Source organism: Alexandromys fortis, unplaced genomic scaffold, assembly GCF_014885135.2.
Source record: "Alexandromys fortis isolate MF-2015 unplaced genomic scaffold, M_Fortis_MF-2015_v1.1 scaffold_173, whole genome shotgun sequence".
NCBI lineage: Eukaryota > Metazoa > Chordata > Mammalia > Rodentia > Cricetidae > Alexandromys > Alexandromys fortis.
Window position 1 is genome coordinate 901859 of NW_026068051.1, and position 26467 is coordinate 928325.

The 26467-nt window shown below is 42.2% G+C and overlaps 2 protein-coding genes across 3 annotated transcripts in view; one reads left to right on the forward strand and one right to left on the reverse strand.

Annotated features, from left to right (window-relative positions):
* The window catches only part of Rps6kb1 (ribosomal protein S6 kinase B1), a 39572-nt gene extending 36972 nt beyond the window's left edge, over window positions 1-2600 (forward strand). For both annotated transcript variants that reach the window (XM_050119550.1, XM_050119551.1), the window contains exon 15: window positions 976-2600. In XM_050119550.1, coding sequence (XP_049975507.1) covers window positions 976-1213 — 238 coding nt within the window. In that variant the 3' untranslated portion in view covers window positions 1214-2600. The remainder of the gene's footprint in view (window positions 1-975) is intronic.
* Window positions 2601-3148: 548 nt separating this feature from the next.
* Rnft1 (ring finger protein, transmembrane 1) lies at window positions 3149-17483 on the reverse strand. The gene is made up of 9 exons (XM_050119559.1): window positions 17312-17483; window positions 15497-15947; window positions 15243-15319; window positions 12940-13040; window positions 11619-11772; window positions 10557-10715; window positions 9231-9296; window positions 7082-7183; window positions 3149-6519 (listed from the first exon to the last, which is right to left on the reverse strand). The coding sequence occupies exons 2-9, from the start codon at window positions 15894-15896 to the stop codon at window positions 6385-6387; spliced, it is 1194 nt and encodes a 397-aa protein (XP_049975516.1). The 5' UTR covers window positions 15897-15947; window positions 17312-17483; the 3' UTR covers window positions 3149-6384.
* Between the last annotated feature and the right edge of the window lie 8984 nt (window positions 17484-26467).

Below are 26467 nucleotides of genomic sequence, written 5' to 3' on the forward strand. Positions count from 1 at the left end.
TTTTGAGACAAGGTTTCTCTGTTCTAGAACTCACTCTGTAGACCAGGCTGGCCTCAAACTCAGAGATCCGCCTGCCTCTGCCTCTTAAGGGCTGGAATTAAAGGCGTGCACCACCACCGCCTGGCCAGAATTGTTCCTTTCTGATGAATCAAGCAGGGGTCAGAATAAACTAAGATAGAAATATACACAAGTGTGTATATAACTGCCAAGTTATGCCAAGTGCACCTGCACACATGTGTGCACATTAAAAAACAAAAAAGGTGGTAGAAGAAAGCAAAGAAAAATGCGGAGGCTTTCACTAACTATGGTCAGCATGACCTCCCTAGAAGTGAAGTAACTTCTAGGAATAAGGAGAAAGCTAGTTATGCAAAGAAGTTACAGAAATATTGGCAGTTAGAAGAGCAGTTGGTACAAAAGCCCCTGAGGAGGGAAACATGCCTTTTCTTGGAAATAAGAAGTCAGAGTTCCTGGAATGTGGTGAATGAGGAAAATGGCAAAGGTTTGGGAAAGTATTTCATTTTAAATACAATGGGAAGCTGTTTTAAGTGGAAGAGAAAAATGACTTAATGGTATGTCATCAAGGGCTTTAGGGGTCAAGTGCCAGAGGCAGAGAGGCTTGTTTGGACACACTAGTGATTAGTCTAGGGGAAAGATGGCTCAGCCTTTGCCTTTGTGACAGGGCACATGAAAATAAAATTAGAAAAATAAAGTCACAGCCAGGCGGTGGTGGCGCACGCCTTTAATCCCAGCACTCGGGAGGCAGAGGCAGGAGGATCTCTGTGAGTTCGAGACCAGCCTGGTCTACAAGAGCTAGTTCCAGGACAGGCTCCAAAACCACAGAGAAACCCTGTCTTGAAAAACCAAAAAAAAAAGAAAAATAAAGTCACACTGCCCCTCCCTTTAAACATGGGGGGAATATTTCTTGTTAAGATGGTCCTTGAGACAAATGAGTGACAGCTCTTCTTTGTCTTAAAGCCCAGTCAAATTCTCTCCTGGGGATTTCTGGGGACGAGGTGCTTCAGCCAGCACGGCCAACCCTCAGACACCTGTGGAGTACCCAATGGAAACAAGTGGAATAGAGCAGATGGATGTGACAGTGAGCGGGGAAGCATCAGCACCACTTCCAATCCGACAGCCGAACTCTGGGCCATACAAAAAACAAGCTTTTCCTATGATCTCAAAACGGCCAGAGCACCTGCGTATGAATCTATGACAAAACAATGCTTTTATTGATGCAAAAAGAAAACAATTCGGGGAAGGATGTGTGAACATCCTACAGGATAAAATGAGAATCAAAATGGCAGTCAACGCTATTACCTAGAATGCTTTGGAGAGAGGAAAAAATATACATGGATTAAAAAAAAAATCAATCAATGGTGCAAAAAAATAAACCCACAAAAAAACTCAAGCAAAATAGTATTGTGGAACCCACAGACACATCGATTGACTGGTTCCTGTCTAGCGACATCTCAGCATTAGCAAGGGTTTTCACGTTGATGGCTCCAAACCGACAGTATTAAGGGTAGGATGTTGCTTCTGAATCACCGTTGAAGCCTGAAGATGTCAAAGAAGGGTCATCCTTTCATAGGCAAAGTATGAGATTGCCTGTAATACTTGCAACTAAGGACAAATTAGCATGCAAGCTTTGTCAAACTTTTTCCAGCAACTCGAATCAAAGACAAAAGAAACTTATCGATTGATGTTTTACGTGCAAACAACCTGAGTCTTTTTTTTATATAAATATATATTTTTCAAATAGATTTTTGATTCAGCTCATTATGGAAAACATCCCAAACTTTAAAATGCAAAATTATTGGTTGGTATAAAGAAAGCCAGCTTCTGTTTCTTCTCTTGATGAAATAAAATACAAATGAATCATTGTTAACCACAGCTGTGGCTCTTATGAGGGCTTGGGGTAAACCTGGGGTGTTTTTTGATTTTTTTGTTTTTGTTTCAGTAACCTAGCTGCAATACCTTTCTGTAATACTAGAAGAAAAAAAAAAGTCTGTTTAATCATTTCTACTTGCAGTACTGTTGTGTGCTAGGCGTAACTGCAAGCCTTGGGAAAGGCAGAAGTTATATGTTCTACATTGCATCCTTGCCCTGGGCCTGCACTGCACTGGAAAAAAATCGCCACCTGTTCTCATGCCAGTATTTGGGTCAAGCCCACGGCCGAGGAAAGAGAAGAAAGTCAGGCTAAAGTGCATAACTAGGGCAGTAAGCAGGAGAGATAGAGACCTGCAGGGAAGAGGGTTGCCATGGTCTACCCTCAGTCTGTCTCTTCTCAGCATATTGGGAAGGTTTTCAGTTTTACTTTGTACTGTTTTTTGCTGTTTACCTTCCTTAACATTTTTTTCCCTCAAGAGTTTAAAAAAGAAAAAATGGTGTTTTTTCCCTCCTATTCTGGGGCTACATTTTTTAATTGTAAAAATATTTGATGGCCTTTTGATGAATGTCTTCCATAGTGAATAAGAAAACTTAGTGGCTTAATTTAGGAAACATGTTAACCAGACATTGTTTTTGAAAATGTAACAAAATCTACATAAGTGATTTACAGGTACAAAGAATAAAAATAAAGGTAACTTTACCTTTCTTAAATACTTCCTGCCTTAAGGAGCATTTCCATGACGAGCTGGTGAGACGGTTTAATAACTGCAGAGCTTTATAAAATATGCTTCAGTACATACTGGTCTAGGTAGATGGTCACACTGCGAGTCTTGTCACTTCACTTTGTTGGTCTTTATGTCTCCAGTCTGTGCAGCTCATTTGGTATAGTTGCAGCCCTAGGGTTTCTTTACACAGATGCTCTTGCTATGTTCTTCATAGGATCCAAGCCATAAAATTCCTTATGCACGTCAGAGCCAGTCAGGAGAGACGAAGCTTGCTTCTTTAAATTCCAATTGAAGTGAGATGGGAGGGAAGTTTAACAGTGAGCAAAAATAGAATCTTGAGGGGGCTGGAGAGATGGTTCAGAGGTTAAGAACACTGGCTCTTCCAGAGGTCCCGAGTTCAATTCCCAGCACCTACATGGTGGTTCCCTACTGTCTATAATGGCAGTCCAATGGAACCAGATGCCCTTTCTTTCTGGTGTGCATAACTTATGGACAAAACACCCACATACATGAAATACATAAATTTTTTTTTCTTAAAAGTCATGACAGATGATTGGAAATACAATCTTTCAATTGTGGCAGTAAATGAAAGAATTGATAACTCCATCTTTGGACAGAGACGCTTTATATCATCTAATTCTCCCTCCTGGATCTCTGACTGCAGCAGTAAACGACGAGCTGCGGAGATGATTAAAGGCAGAAATTGTAAAGTTCTTTGTTTTTTGATAGTTTGTGGTATCTTTAAAAACAGACTCCCCTTCCCCCCAAAAACCCCACCTATGGTGATGCATATAGGAATTATTTCAGACTGCAAATGGCTTGTACTACTCTGATATCTGTTTCCAAATGTGTTTACTGACTATAGCGTTGACTGCCTGGCCAAATTCCATAAAACTTTTACACCAAACAGTTCCTCCTCAGCCCTAGTTGCTATATGTGCACTGTGACTGCCCCATAATTAAACTGTTTAACTGTAGTAGTGCCAGCAATAGTGGCAAGTACTGCAGCTTTTTTGCGTAGAAAGCATTAATTATACACCTTCCATCTACACAATAATGTATAGCTTTTCTATCACAACATTAAGTGAAATTGATTTCTCATGCTGTGACAAGTTGATTGAGAAACTGTTTCATAATGGATATTCCTACTATGACTGTGAAAACATGTCAGGTGTCACATGCGTGTCACAGACAGAAAGCACACGCCTATGCAATATGGCCTACTCTGTATTTATTTGTAAAAACTGAAGCATAAAGTATATGTTAATACTAGTTTGAGTTTATAAGAGAGGTGTTCATGCTTGTACCAGGTAAGTGTATAAAGAAGATGAAGTGCTTTTTCTTTTATTATCTGATTATTTTCTTTAAAATCAGCTATTACAGGATATTTTTTTATTTTCTACATGCCATTTTTTAATTAAAATGAACTGAAGTTTACTAAATTTGTTTTTTAAGGTTTGTAGTGTTACAGAATAACTAAACTGGGATTTATAAACCAGCTGTGATTAACAGTGTATTAATTATTGAACTTGAACCACACCTTTAGGAAAATTATGTTTCTTTCCCTTTTATGATCTTAACTTCAAGGATTTTTTTTTTTTTCCCATACTGTTTTTGAGCTAGAAGATAGTTTGAGATTTAGGGAAAGGAGGATGCATGTGTGAGACTCCATAAATTCAACATTCTGTACTATAGATAACAATTAAAAACAAAACATCTTAGTATTAACATCGTGAGCCTTGGATATCATAATTAATATAGGACCTTTTAAGAACTATTCAGTTAGTTGTATTTCCTAGCTTACAAGGGCTAGATTGAAGATAATTCCCATGAGAATTGTTGAATTTATGAAGGATGGATTTTGAGGCTTTGAAAATGGTTGGTATCTAAAAGAGTCAATACCCAAAACATCTGCCTTTGTTGTAGGGACAGATAATAGCTGGTGGACAAAACAGTCATAATATTCATCACGTAGGACCTGTGGTCTGTTGCTGATTAATACAGTACTTTTCTCATGTGACTCTTAACACTACAGCACAAGTATTATTTCCCTGGATTCTCTGGAGAAGCATCTGGAAGATGGGTTTCTGACAGTGTTTGCTCTTTAAACTGTGTTCGCTTCTACCCCAAGTTGGCTTTGCATCTATTAAATAGTTCTTCAGCTGCCTTATTACGAGTGCTATAAGGGCAACACCTTTTCTGCTTTTCATCTTGTATTTAGTTTACTGTATTAAGATATTTGATTTCAGATTGAATGAATGTAAATAGAAATTAAATGCAAATTTGAATGAACATAAAATAGAAGTGTTTTTTTATTACCTGAGAGAAAAAGTATACATATTTACTATAGTATACATACCAGGTGTATATTTTTCATTAACATGTTAGATATGTTCATGGTCTCATATTTAATAAACTACTTTTGTATGAAACAATTAGTTATAAAACTTTCTCCTGAGAAATTAGAGCTATTAAATATATAACAAATTTTAGTGTTGACTTTATGTAGTAAATGTTAAACATCTTTGTTATTTTGAATACACTTGAATTCTTTCCTTTTAAAAATATGCAGCAAGCTATGTGGAATCTAACTTCACATAAAAATCATGGGAATACTTTTTGTATATTAATAATCAATAGTTTGCTTACTTACACCTCATAGCTACCTTTGACAATGTAATGTTCACACACAAAATAATGTAGTGCTCAAATGTAGCAAATATAATGTCTAGTATATGGTAACCACTTCGGGTGGTAACTTACCATCCCTGAAGCCTTCATATCACGCTAAGGTGTACAGAAATTCTCCAACTGAAGTTACCTCTAAAAAAAGTTATTACACATAGGTTTGTGGCCACTGCATGCATGTGAATGTCAGAAGACAAGAGAAGTCAGTTCATTGGGTTTGGTGGCAAGCATCTCTATCTACTGAGCTAGTCTGCCAGCCCAGAAGTTACCAGTTTATAAAATATAGTAGTATCTCTCTCTCTTTGGTGCTCAGAGATCTTCCTGCCCCTGCCTCCTAAGTCCTGTTATTAAAGGTACATGTCACTACATTACAACCATTCTTTAAAATACTATTGTGTATGTGCATGTGTGTAGAGGTCAGAGGTCAACACAAAACTGAACAGTACAGGTGACGGCAAGAAGCACATATATGAGGTCCACAAAGTGATTGAATCTAAATCATTTATTCTCACTGATTGCTTGTCATAAAGCATAATACAGTATTAAAATATATCATCAATAAATCTTCACTTAGAAAATGTGATTGTTATAGGTAAAATATAGCATTTAGAACTTTCATTGAAAAATACAATTTTATGAAAAATTTAAGCATTTTTAGAATGGGGATTATAAAAGTCTGATGAAGAAAATTGTTTCAGATACTATGTATCTTAAAATAGGCAAAATCTTTACTCTGAAAACCATGTCAGGAAATAGTACCTGCACCCCTTTAAAGTGGCTAGTTCTAGTTGCTAATTGCTGTTTTGGTATTATTAACAAGAAAAACCATTTCTAATTTAACACTGCAATTATCTGTCAAATAAGTGGAATAAATTTGTATACTTTTTAAGTTTAATATATACTTCAAAAACACATGGCTCTTGCACTTAATCTTTAAGAAATTGAACTACAAACATGTCTCTTAATACCTTAAAACCATCTGGACACATTTTTTTCTACTCCTGGAAATCAATTATCATGCCTTTATCAATAGTTACCATAACCAGATAAAATTAATGTTTTGTGGCCATAACAGTTTGTACAACTTAGTATATCTGAAGGTGCAATGAAGTGGCTCCATCTTTCCATTTGTTTATACGATCTGAAATCACAGTTCTGCACAGTGGACAAGTTTTCTCTCTGTTAAACCATAAGGTAATGCATTCTTCACAGAATATATGCTGTAAAGGAATGAAGAACCAGATTTTACATATCACACTCCAGAGGATCCAATTCTTTCAAGTTTTTGAGAGAGCATCTGGCCCAGCAGTTTACAAATGAGTAAGTGACTGTTTTAATGGTAGAGCCACTACAAGTGTTCTGACTGTGCCACTGAACTGTTTTGCTAGGTGCCTTTTAAGTGTGATTACTTACCTGCTTAGTGGAAACTTGCTTGCAGTTACTATGAAATATGGCAAGGAGCCTCCTTATACATTTAGTAACAAATGCTGCCACTGATGATCAAGACTAGTGTCCATTTAGAAACAGAACCTGTTTTTCAACTGCTCTGGTATCTAAGTTACTGACCAAGTTACACCTGCCCCTCAGAGGTTCCTCTGCACAAAAATCATCAAAACATCATCAGAACATAAGGGGCATGATTTAGACAATCTATCACATCCTCCTTAACAGTATGTACCCAGAATGCAATCTTCCACTAAATATTCCCTTCACTGTCATATAATAAACATAATTTTCTCAAGTCAGAGAAAAATGCTTTATGTAGTTTGCTTAGAAATTTACCTGACAAATGAGAAGAACTGGCTTCTGAAATTCAGCTTGACATATTGAACAAATACCATCCGCATCTGAACACTGTCTCTTGCTAGCAGGCACTCCATAACTCTATGAAGACAAATTCCATTAGAAGAAGTTCCTCTGGAGAGTCTGGTTTTGAACTGGCCAGGGTATGGCTCAGTGGCAGCACACATGCAAGTCCCAAGGCTCAATCCCCAGTACTGTGCCAATAAAAAGAATTTCTTCAAAAGTCCTAAAAATAGTTTGAGTTCCTTAAGGTCTTGACTTTCTTACTAAAGTCAGCAGGGTTTAATTGTTAACCATAACAGTGAAAGCTCTCTATAGATATGAAGGGAAAGGTGGTAAACAACATTGGTGCTGTCATGGATAAAGTGAGATGTTAGTTATGATAGGCTAACAAAATTAAACCAAAACTCAAGGATAAAATTAATTATCAAGTTTGAAGCTGATAATATAGATTTCAGAATCAAGTCAGGATACTGTTTAGATGGTCTTGATAACAATTTCTCTTCAATAAAGTGCTATTTAGCAGAATATACTACAGGTAGTTATCCTGAAAAGTTTTTAGAATATCTTTTTTTGGGGGGAGGGGGGCTGAAGAGGTGGTTGTGCATGGCTTTAATCCCAACACTTGGGAAGTAGAGGCAGGTGGTCTCTCACTTTGCAGCTAACCTGGTCTACAGAGCAAGTTCCAGGATAGCCAGGGCCACACAGAGAAACCCTATCACAAACCAACTATTTTTGTGGTTTGGAGAATCCCTTTAGATGAACACACCCCAACAGGTATGTATATATGTACTCGGGATCTCCTAGGGAGACTCAGGAATAAATCTGGGTCAGTAACTGATTCTCTACTCTGTCTCACAGTGAAGATAGCAATGAGGGTGTCTGGTATTTTGCTTTTCTTCTGTGTTGCATACTGAATGTAGGGCCTCACACATGTGTCGGGCAAGCATGCTATGAGTTACAGCCACAGCCCACGGGACATTTTTATGAGGTTATTTTCAGCACTAATCTTACTAGATTCAACTAAGTGAAATGGCTGACGCTTATAACTCTGAATTTTATTGTAGTTTTTACTTTCTTTTTGTTGTGTTTCAGCAGGTTTCACTATGTAGCCCTTGCTGTCCTTGAACTCACGAGGTAGACCATGCTGGCCTTGAATTCACAAGATATTTGCCTTCCTCTGCCTCCTGAGTGCTGAGATTAAAGGCATTTGCCACCATACCCAGCTAGCATTTGCTTTCACATCATCAATTACCTTAAAGCACAGGTATCTTGGACAGTTAATTTGAACTACTCTGTAGATAATTTTTTCCATTTACTTGTTTGTTTCAGACTTTATTGCTAAATCACTCAGGCTGGGATCACTTAATCCTGGGATCGGGGGCTCTTCCCTACCCATCCTTTTTCCCCTCCTAAAAAAAAAAAAAAACTAACTAATAGTATGTTATGAACAGGAGATACAGTTCTTGGTAGAATGCTTGCCTAGAAAACTTAATTTTCTAATACAGAATTGAGTAAGAGGAAATTTCCATTAGTAAGAAAACTGAAAGGGACATGATTTTTACTGAGTTGTCTTCAAAATAAAATTATGCTCAAGTGGGATAGGGAAAGTATTAATGAATCTATATAAAACACCCATGGATTTAAAAAGGAAAAGGAGCAGAAGTTTATGACAGGATTTTTAAAAGTGTATTTATGAATCCTAAAAGATGTCCAGTGACTGAATTGCTTGCTGTTATGCTTTAGTACAGGCTAAGTGAGACCACTAAGTCTCAGCTCCAGAACAACAGATTGAAAGGGCAAACAGGCATTCAATACATAAGCATTGGTGGACAATGAAATTTAAGAAACTGCTTATGGGCCAGGTGGTGGTGGTGGTGCATGCATTTAATTGAGAGGCAGAGGCAGGCGGATCTCTATGAGTTTGAGGCCAACCTGGTCTACAGAGGGAGTTCCAGGACAGGATCAAGGAATTAAAATTTCTTTATCATTATAATCCCAAGCCCCAGAATATTAGAAAATAATCTCAGAGTGGAAAAGGAACATCTGGTGAATTTCTACATGTAAAACTACTGAAGAAGTGAGAGTGAAGCAAGGCAGAAGTATTTTCTTAACTGTAAGTACTTACTGGTCGTGTAAAAAATACTCGCAAAACCTGTCTGAAAGTTCTCAAGTGTCCAAAAAAGTCCAAAAGCTAAAAGGAAGAGACAGTTTATTAATTCAAGCTAAAAGAGACAGTTTATTAATTCAAAATCTCTATATACTAAATCTAAAGACCAAAGGTGAAATTCAGTTCCCACCTAATATTCATTGTATGCCACAGCTAGGCATCCAATTATAAATCATTTCAAGTTTAATAAACTGCAGAGTTGAGCCCCCTCTTAACCTAGAGCTACAATTTAATGAAGACGAATAATCCTATGTCAAAGACACTGCCACGGACTAGCAGTGCTGTTCCATTCGCCCCTGGGACCCATACAGAGGCTCTCAACCACCTGACTCCAATCCCAGATTGTTCACCTCTGCAGTCCTCTGAGGGCACGGCACTCATGTGATACACAAATATAAATACAGGGGAAACACTCATATACAAAAAAAATAAATCAATTTGATTCAAATACTCTTGGCATTTAGATTTAAAAACTTCACTAGGTGGTGGCAGCAGTACTCACCTTTAATCCCAGGGGAGGCAGAGGCAGGAGGATCTTTGAGTTCAAGGCCAGCCTGGTCTACAGAGTTCCAAGACAGTCAGGGATACACAGAGAGACCCTGTCTCAAAAAAAAAAAAAAAAAAACCCACAAAGTTTTATTGGTCTACATGAGTTCCAGGGCAGCCAGAGCTGTTCCAGTCTCAACCTCCCCAGACACACACAATTAAAAAGTTTCATAGGGCTACACAGAGAAACCCTGTCTTGAAAAACCAAACAAAAAAAGATTGATAAAATACTAAATTGAAGAGATCAGGCATAAAGGCAGGAGGGCAAGATATCCCATGGGTTTGAGAACTATATGTATCACAAATGGTACTGTGAGGGTTTGTGTGTTTTCTACTAATTCCCCAGAGATATCACAGGTATGTAAGTCTACCCCGCAACTCAACAAGAATGGAGACAGAGCTTGGCATGGTGGCAGGTACTTTTAGGACACCCTAAGCAGCAGAACAAGAACCAGTGCAGTACCCTGCTTCCCCAGACCACTAGGTTCCTTCTACCCTCCTGGATCTCTCTGGAGGCAAGGTCTTGGTAGGTTGCCAACACTGGCAAACTCGTGATTCTCCTGCCTCAGCCTCCTTTGTAGCTGGGATTACAAGTACCCCAGCTCTACATTTCTAAATAGTTAAGAGTCTGCTATTACTTCCAGCTAGTGATATGAACATGAATTTTGAGGTAACTTCGTAGCAATATAAAATCAGTGATCAGAAGAGTCACTCTGCCAGGGTTATAATGTTACTTACTTTTAGTATGAGGTAGAGTAAAGCCAGCAATATCCCAAGACTCCATCTAGTTACATTACCAAACTCCCCATAGCTTATAAGGTATCGAAACCAAACTGGTATGGGGACAAAAATTCGGTAACACTGACATAATTCTTCTAAAAGCATGTACCAATAACCCTAAAAAAGCAAGAAAAAGTAAATAAATCCAGCTACCCAAGGTATTAAACACATAGCAGATATTTAATATTGGGAGGAGAACATCATGAGTATATAATACACTAATCCCATGAAATTATATTTCAGAATCATGATTAACACTGACAAATTCAAATTGGCTATCATATACCATTGTCATCACATGGCTTGCTTTAAGTATTTCCAAAATTGGCTCATTTCCCAATTGTTGGGCCAGCGAGATGACTCAGTGGGTATGGGTAATGACCTTAGTTCAATCTCCAGAACCCACATGGTGGAGAAGTATACACAAAGTAAATAAATGTGAAAGAAAAAGTTTTAATGTGTAAGTTGGGTTTGGTGACTCACATTTGTAACTCCAGAATTGGGAGGTTAAGGTAGCAGGACTGCAGTGAGTTCCAGATTAGCTCAAGCTATGGAGTGAAACCTTGTCTCTAATAGTAACAGTAAGTCACTGACTGCTTATGTAAGCAGTTTTTATAAGCTGTATAAGTAAGACTGTTTTATAAGCTGGCAATGCCTTGGATCAAAACAGAAGTACAAATCTAGAATTTTCCCTTATATAATATGAAGATTGACTTTTCAATTATGCCGGAAGCAAATGTAATCCTTAGCCAAGTAAGTTAGTATTTTCAGTTCAAGTACTTGAACAAATGGTTGCCAGGGATATTTTTGTGTTGGAGAGATGGCGCTGCAGTCAACGGTACTTCTTGCTCCTCCAGTGGACCTGAGTTGGGTTCCCAATACCCACATTAGGCAGTTCAAATGCTTCTAACTCCAGCCCCAAGGTATCTGGTGCCCTCTTCTGGCCTCTAAATGAAGAGGCATTTCAATGAAGACTATTAGGTTTTGCTAACATCATTCCAATAAGCATTAGTTTCTTACCTTTGATTTAAAAGGCATGATGAAAGAAGGCACCAATAAAATTAGGCATTTTAAACCCATGAAGAAGAATTTTAGAATGAAGTCTGTAATTCCAACAATCCAAAGAACTTCCCAAAAGCTCAACTGATCCAGTGTAGGATTTAAGAAAATTAAGCTACCAAGAGAAGAGCATAAACACTTATGAAGGCGATATACAAATGTAAAGTTTGCTGCAGTACTTCACATATTTCACATACAGTTAAGTGCCCTACCAGTGAACAACTCCGAGTCTGTATTTTCTGGTGTCTATCAATACACTCCTACAGCAGCTCTAAGTTAGGGGTGCAGTGCCTTTCATGTCTGGGCTGGGCCCTCTTCTCCTTCCTTTCCCTGGTTGATTTTGTGCAGGTCCGTGTGCTCCTTTTATGTTGTGTGTTCCTTCAGACCGGGTATCACTGTCATCTAGGCTGGCCTCATTAGAATTACAGGCTATACCCAGACAGTCTTTTTTAAGTACTGGCCATGTTCTGGAAACACACATTTAGAAGTATGTGTTTGTGTGTGAGGTGGGGATCGGATGTGCGTGTCTGAGTGCAGGTGCAGAGGGCAGCGGATGCTCTCAGCCATGGCACTGTCTTTCCAGCCCGAGGTCATTCACTAGGTTTCACACTCAACCTAGTTTCACACTCTCTACCACTCCTTAAAGCCCAGATGGGTTAATATTGATTATATTGAACCTAGGCCTTCTAATTATTTGATTAAAGCTGAAAATTCAGAATATCTGACATGAAAATGCATCTTAACCATGTGTTTTAATGACTCATTTTTAGAAACAAAACGTTGATTTTTTTTTGGTACTAAATAAACACTGATTAAAACTGTAAATGGCACATATCTATATTTTCAGCATTCAAGAGGCCAAGGCAGGAGGACTACAAGGTGGAAGGCACCCTGGACTACACAGTGAGACTCTGTCTCAAAAACAAAAAAACAAGCCAGGCATTGGTGGTGCATGCCTTTAATCCCAGCACTTGAGAAGCAGAGGCAGGAGGATCTCTGTGAGTTTGAGGCCAGCCTGATCTACAGAGCTAGTTCCAGGACAGGCTCCAAAGCTACACAGAGAAACCCTGTTTCAAAAAAACAAAACAAAAACTGATCAAACAAATCCACTTATCAAAAAGTATTTATTGAGCACATGCTATGTGCCAAGGTATTGGGGATACAAATGTGTATGTCACACCTGTCAATCATGAAAGGAGACTGAACTATAATAAGCATTATATAGTCAAAGTGCCATGGAATAAATGATAAACAACAGAAGTATACGAGGATCTCTAGTTACCTGTAATAAAGTGATTCAGAATGAAAGGTGTAATATAAAAGAATAGAAGAACCTGCCAGAAACACCAGTAACCAAGCACACTGAATCTTTGATGACCGTTCCTGAAAAAGAAACAATTTTATAATTTATGTGTTATGTTGGGCTAGAATTACTAGTATCATTTTGAGCTGATGATCAATTTATTACTTTAGAATGTTTTTTAAATTATTCTTAATCTGCTAAATTGTTCATTGTCACAACCACTGTTTTTGTTAATTAGTCCTTAATAAACAAAATTTAAAACTACAAGCTGGGCTGGACAGGCTGGACAGTGGTAACACACACCTAAATCCTAGCACTCAGGAGGCAGAGGATCTCTGTGAGTTTGAGGCCAGCCTGATCCATAGAGTGAGTTCTAGGACAGGCTCCAAAGCTATACAGAGAAACCCTGTCTCAAAAAACAACAACAAAACAAAACAAAAAAACCAAAATCAAACAAAACAAAATACAAGCTGGGCACAGTGGCACACACCTTTTATTAATCCCAGTACTTGGAAGGCAGAGGCAGGCGGATCTCTATTGAGTATGAGGCCTGAGCTACAGAGTCTCAGGACAGCCAAGACTGTATAGAGACCCTGTTTCAAGCCACCACCCCCATAAAGAATCTAAAAACACAAGACTTAGAAGTCAAAGAAGCAAATCTCCACACTGACATAAAGGACCTGCCCAGAGCAATCTTTACCTTTGCTGCTTCTTTCTCTTTCATAAAACAAAAATTTTAAAAAATGAATGTTCAAGTAAGTAAGCTCATAAATATGCAATAATTTTGATCTTTGAAATTCAAGTTTTAATTACTAGTTTAATTCAAAGTTTTACAGTTGAGCATCCTAATCCAACTATTTGAGCACTAACATGATGCCCCATGCGGAAAGTTCCTCACCTGATTTCACTGCCAATCAAAACCCAGTGCACTAATACTATATAAAGCTGCCTCTAGACTATGTAGATAAGGTAGAGAGACATACATGAAAGACACCTCACTATGTACAGGCAAACTTCACAAAATTAAAGAAATCCCAAGTGGTGGCGGCGCACGCCCTTAATCCCAGCACTTGGGAAGCAGAGGCAGGCGAATCTCTGTGAGTTGGAGACCAGCCTGATCTACAGAGCAAGTTCCAGGACAGGTTCCACAGCTACACAGAAAAACATCCCCCAAAAAATTAAATAAAAAAAATGTCACCAGGCAATGGTGGCGCATACATTTAATCCCAGCACTCAGGAGGCAGAGGCTGGTCAATCTCTGTAGACCAGGCTGGCCTCGAACTCAGAGATCCCCCTGCCTCTGCCTCCTGAGTGCTGGGATTAAAGGCCTGTGCCACCATGCCCAACCTTGTACTAATATTTTTGTTGTTTTTTTTTTCTTTTTCTAAAGACAGTGTTATGTTAGACTATAACACACCTTGGCCTGGTGCTCACTACATATTCCAGACTGATTTTTAATTCACGGCACTCCTCCTGCCTCAGCTTCCCCAGTGTTGGAATTAGATAAACACAACCACCAAACCCAGCATTAACCTGTGCTAGTTTTAAACTATGCATTAAATTTTTGTTAATAGGCTATACTATAAATTCCTAGATATGATCCATTTTTAGAAAATGCTCTTGAGCTAAAATTGTGTAGACTCTTGGAATTTCTTCTAAGAATTTATAAGATTCAAACTTTTATTACTAGAAAAATTGAGTTTTTTTTTTTTTTTTTTTTTTTAAATAAGAGACATCTGCCATTCATGGTAGGACACGTCTTTAATCCCAGCACTCGGGAGGCAGAGGCAGGTGGGTCTCTGACTTTGAGGTCAGCCTGGTCTACACTGTGAATTTCAGGACAGCCGGGGATACACAATGAGACCCTGTCTCAAACATAAATAGACACATAAAATGACCAGTGCCCATTCATTCAATGCTCCATTTTACTTATTTTCAATCTTATGGTACATCAACTAAGGTTTTTAATGATATCGTACTACTTAATATGTTTCAATCAACTCATGGCCCTTGCCAAGCTAGATCAAATAGTGTGGTCTAAGTCTTTTATCCTCTTATCTATGTTTTCTTTACTAGGAACTGAACAATAAAAGTAAGGTGAGATAACTAAGCATTAGGACAGGTAACTTATTCCAAGTCATTTAGAAAACCAAATTAAGGATGTGGTAAACACCAGAACTTATCCTGTTGCTTCCCAGTCTTCTTGAAAGTCACTTCTATTTCTCAGTTCTCTCTAATTCTGCAGAGAGACAGTTAATAATTTAGTTGCTTGTTATACTTACTCTTAGAAAAACCTGATTTACAATGCTTTTGTTTGCATACATAAAAGTTGTTAGCAGCCCAATTCCAAGAGAAATTCCTGTTAGAAAATAAGTTCTAGTTAATTGAAAGAAAAGAAAAAACCAAGATTATATATGCTAATAATATAAATTAAAACATAATTTTAAAAGTTAGCAATCAAAATACATAGGTTAAAATTATCAGTAAAAAGAGAAACTGAATTCAATAATTTAGTCAATGTTTTGTCATTTCCTACCTGTTATATGCTGCATAACAAGTTTAATACCCAGAATCAAAATATAAGGAAGACTTTTTTGCAGCCACTTGAAGAGATAGCGGAACTCTGAGAAGGAGCCACTTCCATGTTCTCCAGATTCTGTGGCAAAGTCCTCAGGAGGCCTTGCTTCACTGTGGGAGTGACTCCGGAAGCGAGTATGTGCACACCCGTGGGCACAGCTGCAGGCACCTGACCTTGTATTTCTAGAGCTCGGATTTTCAGGATGCTCTTTAGGTCCGGAGTTTATTTGGATATGTATGTCTCCAGGATGAAAAGAAGACCCTTCTGTCGATCTTGACGGGTGAACACACTGGGAGGCTGGAGCATCATCACTTGCGGTGCCTGGAGGATCATGCAGTTGACTACAGCTGGCTTGCATGGCCCTGAAATAGTTTTTCTCTAAGATGTCTCTGCTTCAGGACTCTTTCTTCTTCAAAAATAAAATCAAAGAGCAGAAAGCACTGTGAGTTAACAGTTAATCACACGCGGTATACTTGCTTAGGTGTCCTTTATTCACTACGGGAGGAGCGGACCATCACAGATGATCTTTCAGGGTTGCAGACACTGCTTCTTCCATCTCTGCTACTGCCAAGGTTCTGCTCCCCCAGCCCCAATCCCAAAGTCAATTTAGCAAACCAATGTGTCTAACTGATTTAGGGGTTACTAAAATACAAAGCATACTTAGTGAACATTTGCTTTTGAGCCGCAGATGTCTTGACTTCTCTAATGCCAAAAGACATAAGCAAAAAGTCCAAGAATGGGTGCCCAGCTTATACCACTATGAGGAGCAGTACCCATACCGAGTATGTATGTAGGCACATGGACTCTGAGCAAGAGCCCACATTAAGAAGTTTACTAAGGGTAGGTGAGATGGCTCTGTCAGTAAAGGTGCCTCCAGCCTAGTCTAGTCTGCTGATCTGAGTTAAATCCCGGAACCCAGATGGTAGAGGAACGAACTGACTCCCACAAGTTGTCCTCCCTTCATCTCCCTCCCCCACCTCACCCCCACTAAATCAATGTAACAAATTTTTAAAAGATTCACTAATGCTTAGAAGGGAAAAAAAATCAGTGCCTTATTAAGCATCAAAAGATAAACATTTCATTTGGTTGACCTAGACATTTCATTTTATGTTGGAAAAGCCTTTCCAAAGCTAATAAGGTTTTCAGCAATTAATAGTGTTGTTATTCCTCAAAAGAATGTTACTGAAATACCTTTGAAATGGGGTCGTTAGGGGGGGAGTCATCACGTAATTGCTAAGTGATGCTTTAGTGTGAATAAGGAGTTCGCTTCTGGAAGAAAAATGCCACCATGGGCGGGTGTGTGGCGGGGGATAGGGGTGTCAGAAGGGAGGCTGTGGGCAGGGCAGGATCCCTACGTGATCCAGAGTGGATCTCGGACAAGGGTGCCAGTCGCAGAGTCCACACCGCCGGGCCTCTCCCGTTTCTCCCGCAAGGGAGCAAGCTGCGGCCGGGCTTGTTCGGGAGCCGTGCAGTTACTGTGCGACGTTTCGGCGAGGCTCCGAAGCCTCGGCGGCCGGATCTCCTCACTCTCTGAAGAGCGACTTGGGACAGGACAGTTTGTGTCTCTGCTATAAAAAAAAAAAAAAAAGGAGGGAAAAAAAACCCCAAACAACTACCTTCCTGTCCTCCTTCATACATAAACAAGAGAAGGGAAAAGGAAAAGTAAACGCCAACTCTTCCGGAATCTGCGAAGACCGAGTTCTCCACCCACGTCCGAACCTCGGCTCTTCTTCCCGGAAACCCTCCGCCTCACCGCCCTTCCCCAGGACTGACCTCTCATGACCAGGAGCGGGTGGCCTCGGCAGCCACGATACCAACAGCCCGACACGCCGCCGCAAACCCTCCTCGCCAAGCCTTCAGCCTCAGACGCCACCAGCAGCAGTGACGCTCGGCCTGGCCCGGCGGAGGCGCGCGCGTTCCCCAGACGTCGTTGTGCGCGACCCGCCTTCGCCAAGCCACGCCCTCGCCTGCCGGAGGCGGGCGCCCTTAGGCCCCGCCCCGCTCCCATCCTGGCCCCGCCCCCACTCGGAGGGTGACGAGGAGGAGGAGGGAGGGCGGCGTGTCTAAGCATTCTGGCCCCGCCCAGTCGCATTGCTCCTGCTGCTGTTCTCCAAGTGGCTAGGTGGCTGCTGTATGCACTAAATTAAGTCTGCGTGGCCGTCACTTCTGGCGTGGATTTGCAATCCCTCATACGCCTCGGAGTCCTTTCCTGCAGGACTTGAGGTTGAGGAGTAGGTTCGGGAGGCCGCTCCATTCTCGGAGCTGCTCGCCTCCCCGGTTCTGCTCGCCTCCCCGGAGCCACGATGACAAAGCCCGGGCTTCAGGGACTCAGACCCACTGGGCTGGCTGGGCGAGGTTGTGAGTGACCTGGATTCGGGTTCTAACCCTGAAGTTGGCCAGTGCGCACTAGTTCGTGCCAGAACTGGATATCAGAAGCGCCGGGGAGTTTGCGAGGCGGTGGAAGTAGATTTAGAAAACCCCTTGTTGGCGAAAGGGAACTCGACTCCTAAAGACTAAGGGGAAAAATTGCCGGGCGGCGGTGACGCAAGCCTTTAATCCCAGCTCCCGGGAGGCAGGGGCAGGTGGATCTCTCCGAGTTCGAGAACAGCCTGGTCTACAAAGCGAGTTCCAGAATAGTCAGAGCTACACAGTGAAACCTTGTCTCGAAAAAAAAAAAAAAAAAAAAAAAAAAAAAAACAACAACAAAACAAAGAAAGAAAGGACGGGGCGTGGGGTGGAGCAGTTATAAACGAAAAGAAGTCCGCCTAGAAACATCTAATATATCAAGTCAATAGCAGGGTTCCTATGATTTCCTGAAATGAAGTGTTTCGTGGAAGGTTAGGTGAAGGGACCTGGGCGACATTTTGTGAGTTAAGTGTCAAGTGATATTTTAAAAGTCTTTTGTCTGTCACCACCTGGCTTAAACCTTTCAAATACTGGTGTGATACCTTAGCGGTGAAAAGTCATCTTACTTTCTTTCATAGTAGTATGACTGAATCCACTGTTTTCAGCCCCAATCATTCACCTCGAGACTATACTTAAATACTTAAATTTCTCTCAAGTCGAAAAGTACTTTTTAAGAAATTATTTTATTATTATTATTATTATTTGAGACAGCGTTTTACTATGTAGCATTAGCTGTTCTAGAATTCGCTCTGTAGACCAGGCTGGCCTCGAACTCAGATTCGTTTGCCTATCGAGTGCTGGGATTAAAGAAGTGTACCACCACGGCCCAGCCTTCTCTTACTTCTGTATATCTTACTCCCTCGCTAGCTGTGTCGCTGGGTGGCCGGCCCCTGGTGTCCTCTTCTTGCTCCATCCTCTCCAGATTTTTCCTGCTTATGTTCTCTGTCTGCCTGCCCCTCATCCTTGCTCCTGCCTGGCTATTGATTGTCCGTTCAGCTCTTTATTAGACCATGAGGTGTCTCAGACGGGCAAAGAATCACAGTTTCACGGAGTTAAATCAATGCAGCATAAACAGAAGTAACAGACCGCATAAAGGAAGACTGTGGACCCTTGGGTATGACAATAACACAAGCATCTAGGACTGCCCAGGACAGGGACAACTGGAGACCCGCCATAAACGGGCTGACCATGCAGGTTTAGCAGTGCCGGGGCATAAACCATGAAAATGGTGACTGTCAATCTCGTCAGAAGCCCATGACTCAGGAAATCACAGACCTGAGGGAGGAACCTACTGCTGCTCTGTAAAGGGACATGTTGTCAAACTGCCTTCTGAATAATGCTTTCGCTTTTATCTGTAGCGTTATAGTTTATATATTAGTGTTGCTCTCCGTTTGGGCCCGAGCCACTTCTCCCTGCAGTCCTCAGCAGCTGATGATGACTCATAACTTGGTGGATGGCGCTAAGACTGTCTGGTGAGTGCTCCGTCCTGTGTATCAGTCCCTCTCTCCCTGCAAAGCTAAGAAGATGCCTGGGAAGAAGAGTAGAAAGGAGGTAAAAGCCGGAGGGGGGGGGATCGCATGAGATTTTGTTTTGGGGACGTGATGTGGTCGTCGTAAGTGAACCCAGGCAGCTATGATCAAGATCAGGTTAACGAGAGTAGTTAACTAATAGGCAGCCCTATTTGGATTCAATGGGTTACTAACAATAACAAAAAAAATGTGACCGTCACCAGGCGGTGGTGGCGCACGCCTTTAATCCCAGCACTCGGGAGGCAGAGGCAGGCGGATCTCTGGGAGTTCGAGACCAGCCTGGTCTACAAGAGCTAGTTCCAGGACAGGCACCAAAGCTACAGAGAAACCCTGTCTCGAAANGTTCGAGACCAGCCTGGTCTACAAGAGCTAGTTCCAGGACAGGCACCAAAGCTACAGAGAAACCCTGTCTCGAAAAACCAAAAAAAAAAAAAAAATGTGACCGAGAAGAGGGCAGGAGACAGGCTGGCGGCGCCTGGGAAGAGCAGGCAGGAGTTGGGGGCTCCTTGTGGGGAACAGGTGTGCTGTTTATGTGTATAAAATTGTCAAATAATAAAAAATAGTCTACTAAAAAATAAATAATGTAAACTCAAACCTGTAATCTGAGCACTGGGAGGCAGAGCTCAAAGCCAGCCCTGTTTGAGGCCCTGTCTCAAACTAACCAACCAACAAACAAAAAGGCATTTGCTATGTTTATTCTCAAGAGTTGTCCTAAGGGCTGGCATGGCTCGTACCTTTAATCCCAGCACTTGGGAGATTGAGGCCGAAAGATCTTTCTGAGTTTGAGGTCAGCTTGGCCTACAGAGTGAGTTCCAGGACAGCCAGGGCTACACAGAGAAACCCTGTCTCAAAAAACAAAAAACTAACGAAAAAAAAGAGAAAGAAATAAAGAAAAGAGAGAAAGAAAAGGAAAAGAAAAAAAGAAAAAAAAAGGAAGAAAAAGAAAAAAATTGTCCCAGGTACTGGAGGGAGAAAGAAAAAACGATATAGTCCAAACCCCACAGGGAAGTGAGTGGTTAGACATTACACAGGCCTGCAAACAATCAGAGTGTGCTGGAGTGAACACTGTAATCGAGGCTTGTTCTCTTTGCCGTGGAGATATAGGAGCCTTTACTTTGTCGGGCAAGAAGCACTTCCTTACAGTTGTGACATTTGAGATGCGGGCTGAAGAACGAGATTTGCATACAGGAACGTTTGGTGAAAAGCATGCTACTGAACTCCCATGACCCTTTCAAGACTTGGTTCTTCATTTTTGGAACAACAGTAAGCATAGGTGAGAACACAGGAAGAGAAGTCACAGAGTAGGGGCTAGAAATTAACTAGGAACTTTCCTCAGCAGTCCAGAGTTTATTCTTTGATGCTGTTTGTTATTTAAAAAAAATTAACGATTTATTTTTAGTTTATGTGCATTGGTGTTTTGGCTGTGTGTGTGTCTGTGTGAGGGTGTCAGATCCCTTGAGTTGCAGACAGTTGTGAGCTGCCATGTGGGAATTGAACGTGGGTCCTCTGGAAGGGCACCTCTGAGCCATCTCTCCAGCCCCCTGTAGTTTATTCTTATGGTCCAGGAGGAGCGGCTGAGTTTTAAGTTGTGTTGCCGGGAAATTCTCATGCTGGTAGGTGTCGATGCTCAGTGAATTAAAAGTCTCTCCATACTTTAGGGCGGAGATGAGAAGGTCTTGAATTTGTTAGTGTAGAGGCATCCACGAGGAAAAGTGAGGAGAAAGGAGAAAAAAGAATTCCTAGGTTTCAGGGGGCAGCAGTCAGGCCCCTCCCACATTGCTCCCCGTTTACATGTTCTCCTGTAGCAATATCCCCAGGTGGCCTCCTCCCTCCCTTTCTTTTAGAAGACGGCAGCTGGTAGGGAGAATCTGTGTGTGGATTTGTTAGAGTGGCTTCCAGGATGCGGCCTGGGTAGTCCAATAAAGCTGCTCTCATGCTGAGACTGAGCTGCCAACAGTGGCTCAGCCCCCAGGGAAGAAGTCGGCTCTAATCCTGATGAAGGACCACTGTGGCAACAGGAGAGATGAACTTGCTGCCAAGGATGAAGGCAAGCAGCCTAGCAACTGGACTTCACTGCTTCCTGGTGCAGTCAGGTTGACAACCAAGAGGCACTGGTCGCTGGGGTCATAACAGTTATGTGAACAGGCTCTTGAAAGCTTCTTGAACATTGAGACAGGAACTTACTGCTGGCAAATGTTTGCAACCTTGAGATCCAATGAAGTCGATTCTTAGGCAAGGGACCACTTGGAGAGAGTCCTGATTTGCTCTGATTGCCTCTCTTTGCTTCCTCCGAGGGGCCCTAAACATGCATAAGGCTACCCTTGACTCAGCTCCAGCTGAGGTCATTCAGACCAGAAAGCTCAACCAGTCAACATGCGCATAAGAAGAAATAAAAACCATTTATTTTAAGCCTCCGGTTTGGAGAGCTCCAGCATTGTGTCCTAACAGTACTTACCCGGTACATAAGTGACCCAGTAGATGTGGGGTGGGAAAGGATGAGAGTGGCTAGAGAAAGTTAGCATTAGGAAACTCTACACACTAGAATAAACGAGTAACTGATGATACCAGGTGGAGGGCCAGGTGGGCACGCATGCCCGGTGCCTACAGAGGCCAGAAGGTGGTAAGTCCCCTGCAGGCTGGGAGCTGTCCACAGTGGGTGCTGGGCTGGACTCAGGTCCTTGAGAAGAGCAACGAGAACTCTTAACTGCTTAGCCATCCCTTTCAGCCCCGGCTTTCTTTATTTGCGTGTGTGTGTGCGTGTGTGTGCGTGTGTGTGTGTGTGTGTGTGTGTGTGTGTGTGTGTGTGTGATACATGTGACGGTGAAGGACAGCTTAAGGAAATCATTTTTCTCCTTTCACCAAGTGAGTTCCTTGGTGTGCTGGTTAGGGTTTGTGTTTGTTTGTTTGTCTTTTGTCAACGCGACACAACCTAGATCTGGGAAGAGAGAACCTCAGGTGAAGAGTTTCCCAGATGAGCTCAGCACAGCCAGGTATGTGAGAGGGCCTTCACTGATGATTGGTGTGGGAGGGCCCCGCCCACTGTAGTGACAGCAGCACTGGGCAGGTGGGCCTGGATTGTATAAAAAAAGCTAGCCGAGGTGCTAGTGAGATGGCTCAGTGGTTAAGACCCCTGGCTGCTCTTCCACAGACCCAGGTTCAATTCCCAGCACCCACATGGCAGCTCACAGCTGTCTGTAGCTCCAGTTCCAGGGGATCTGGGCTTACACAGACCTACATGCAGGCAAAACACCAATGCTCATAAAATAAAAATTGGCTATATATTAAAAAGAAGTTTAGTTATATTTTTTTTTTAAAAAGCTGAGCATGAGCCAATGGGAAAGCCAGCAGGCAGCGATTTTCCATGCTGCCGACCCCAGTTCCTGCTTCCACTCCTGCTCTGGCCTCTCTCGTGATGGGGGTGGTGGGCTTTGACCTAGAAGTCTAGCCAAATAAACCCTTCCTCTCTGCTGTTCGAGAGTTCTGTCATAGCAACAGAAAAGCAAACTAGAGCAGGGACAGAAACCAGGTCAGCTGGCTTGGTGGCAGGTGCTCTCACCCACTGAGCCGCCTCCCTGGCCCCAGTTAAAACTGTTGATTACACGTCTTTAGCGTGTGCCACACCCATCTTCGAGAACGCTGTAGTGAGTGTGTGGGTGTGAACCGACTGCTTGAGGAAGTCGGTCTTTTCCTCCTACTGCGTGGTTCCTGGGATGAACAGGTTGGCAGGCTTCGTGGCGGGTGCCTTTTCTTGCTGAGCAATTCCACTGGTGCTTCTCTCTCTTTTTTCGAGACAGGGTTTCTCTGTGAAGTGCCTGTCCTGGAACTCACTCTGTAGACCAGGCTGGCCTCGAACTCACAGAGATCTGCCTGCCTCTAGCCTCCTGAGTGCTGGCCTGTGCCATCCCCACCCGCCTGGGCCCTGGTCTTTTAAGGCGGAGTCTCACTGTGTAGCTCTGACCAGCCTGAAGTTCTGCATATAAACTACACTGGACTCACATTTGTAGTGAGTGATTCACCTGCTTTAGTCTCCTGAGTACTGGGTCACAGTCATAGGCCACAGTGTCTGGCCAGGACTTGCTTTTGTATGTGGGAAACAGGAAATAATGGTATATACCTGTAATCTAAGCATCCAGGAAGCTGAGGTTAGAGAACTGAGTTTGAGGCCAGGCTGGTTTACATAGTGAGACCTTGTCTTAAAGAAACAAACTGGGTGCCAGGCGGTGGTGGTGCTTGTCTTTAATCCCGGCACTTGGGAGGCAGAGGCAGGCGGATCTCTGTGAGTTCGAGGAGTTCTAGGACAGCCAGGGCTACATAGAGAAACCCTGTCTCAAAAAAAAAAAAAAAACAAAAAACAAAAAACAAAAAAACGGTGTGTGTGTGGGGGAACAAGCTGGGCATGGTGGCTCATGACTATAATCCCAGCATTTGAGAGATTGAGACAGGAGGATCACCATTAGTTGAAGTCTAATCCTGACTGTTACATACTCAGTTCCAGGAACCAATGGGAAAGCAACAAGGGTGGGGGAGGTTGATGGGATAATCAGGCCGCTTCAGAAACAAGGCTGGGGAGGCCTAGGCCACAGCTCAGTGGGTAAGATCTTGCCAAGTTCAGATCCCCGCCCTGGAGGAAAAGATGGTAAAGAACCTATAACCCCAGTGTTGGGGAGCGGAGAAGAGGGTGATTCCTGGGGCTCGCTGCTCCCAGTCTAATGGAGTCTGTGAGCTCCAACTTCACTGGGAGACTCAGAAAAGAATCCAGAGGCACATGGGCTCCTCTGTGGCTCCAGGGAAACCATCTTTGTGAGGAATCAGAACCTGACCAGCTCTGGCACTTCAGAGCTTTGCAAACTCCTAATAACAAAATCCAACCTGAAGCGGAGTCTCTACAAGTCTAAGAGTCCATTTCCTGATGGCAACCAGAGACATCCCATGTCAACATTCCGGTGAAAATGGCTTCTTTTGCCCTCAAGACTGCTAGTCTCTCATCCTGCCTGGCTTATTAAATATGTTCAATGTACTTCTTAAACTCATAATTCTCCTGCCTCATCTTCAGAATCCTGGAATTGCAGGCAGGCATCACTTTGACAAGCTGAACACATTTATTTATTTTATTCATTCATTCATTCATTCATTCATTCATGGTTTTTTGAGACAGGGTTTATTTATTTATTTAATATTTCTTTTTTTTTTTTTTTTTTTTTTAACAGAGTCTCTCTATATAGCCCTGGCTGTACTGGAATTTACTATGTAAACCAGGCAGGCCTCAAACTCACTGAGATCCACTGGCTTCTGCCTCCCAATTGCCTGACCTTTGAACACATCTTTTTAGATGTGCTTACATGTGATCCTAAACTCACCTACTGAGGACTGAGGAAAGATTTGGGGTGTTAAAATTAGTCATTAAATTTGAAGAGTTTTGCTATGTCAGGAGAGCTCAAAGCAGATTTAGTTATATTTTACAGCCCCCCCCCCCCGTAGCTCCCTGCCCCCAGTGTGTGTGTGTGTGTGTGTGTGTGTGTGTGTGTGTGTGCATGTGTGTGTTCCAGAACTCGGTGTCTGCCTGGCTGCTGGGATTAGTCGAATGCCACCATACCCAGCCCAGACACCCCCTCTCCTAGTACTTTATGCAGCTTTAGAATTTAGGCAGATGTAACCTATCTGGAGAAGTACTTGGCTTCTCTGCCTGGAGGGAACAGGCAGTGGGCTCCTGCGGCTGTTCCGAGTTCTCAGAGCTTTTCACAGAGGACTTGTCAGTGCAGGGCAGCGCTGAACTCCCCTAGGTTCAGTCAGGGCCGTGATCTGCCCTTGCTGTGTCTCCGTTTCTGAATCTTCACGGGCTGGTGATGAACTTTGGTTTATTTAGGTAATTGCAGGGATGCCTGTGTCCGCACACACCCTCCTACAGAGCATCTGGGCCAGCCTAAGGTCATGGTGAGCACACTTTATTAATGTTTACAAAGCAGCTATAATGCCATTCCCCCAAATGCTTACTAGCTCCATAGCTTTCCTTGTGAGAGAATATTCAAATGCATTTTAAATATTCATATCATAATTCAGTAAAATTTTTTCGTGACCTTAAAATGAACTTTTTTGCTCAAGGAAAGAAACTCCCTGTTTGTTCAGATCCAGGAAGGATAGAGCAATTTGAAAACTCTTTAAGCTGGGTGATGGTGGCGCATGCCTTTAATCCCAGCACTTGGGAGGCAGAGGCAGGCGGATCTCTGTGAGTTCGAGACCAGCCTGGTCTACAGAGCTAGTTCCAGGACAGGCTCCAAAGCCACAGAGAAACCCTGTCTCAAAAAAAAAAAAAAAAAAAAAAAAAACCTCTTTAAAATTTGTAGCTGGCTGGGCGGTGGTGGAGCACACCTTTAATCCCAGCACTCGGGACGCAGGGGCAAGTAGATCTATGTGAGTTCGAGGCCAGCTTGGTCTACAAGAGCTAGTTCCAGGACAGGCTACAAAGCTACAGAAAAACCCTGTCTCGAACCCCCCCCCCCCAATTGTAGCTATATAGCTATACAGACCACAGTGTTTGCTAAAAAGGGTTGCAGGAGGCAGGAGACTAAGAGAAATGAATGGATTAATGCAGCCCCTGCATTTTTCCACCGTCAATTTGATTTAAATTTAATATCCTCCCACAATGGAAAATGATTTACAATGAGAAGATGAGCTGGAAGGAATAAGAAAATGGAAACAAGATACGCCGTCACGTTTTACCATCCAGCAGATTTACCATGCCTTCCAAACAGTGTCTGGCCATTTACAGTAAATGAAACGAAATGCTTTTTAAAATAACAAAACGCTGCGTTTTTACTAGTGGCCTCTCCCTCCCCTGCAAACGCATTCATCCCACTGGGCTCCGCGTTACATCTGTGTTGTTTTTAGCTCATTTCCTTTTGTAAAAAAGCAATTGGTGAGTTGATTTCCCAGTTTAGCCGTTGTAATAAAACATAAAAGGCATTTCTGTTTGGGCAGCTCGTACACTGAGTCAAAA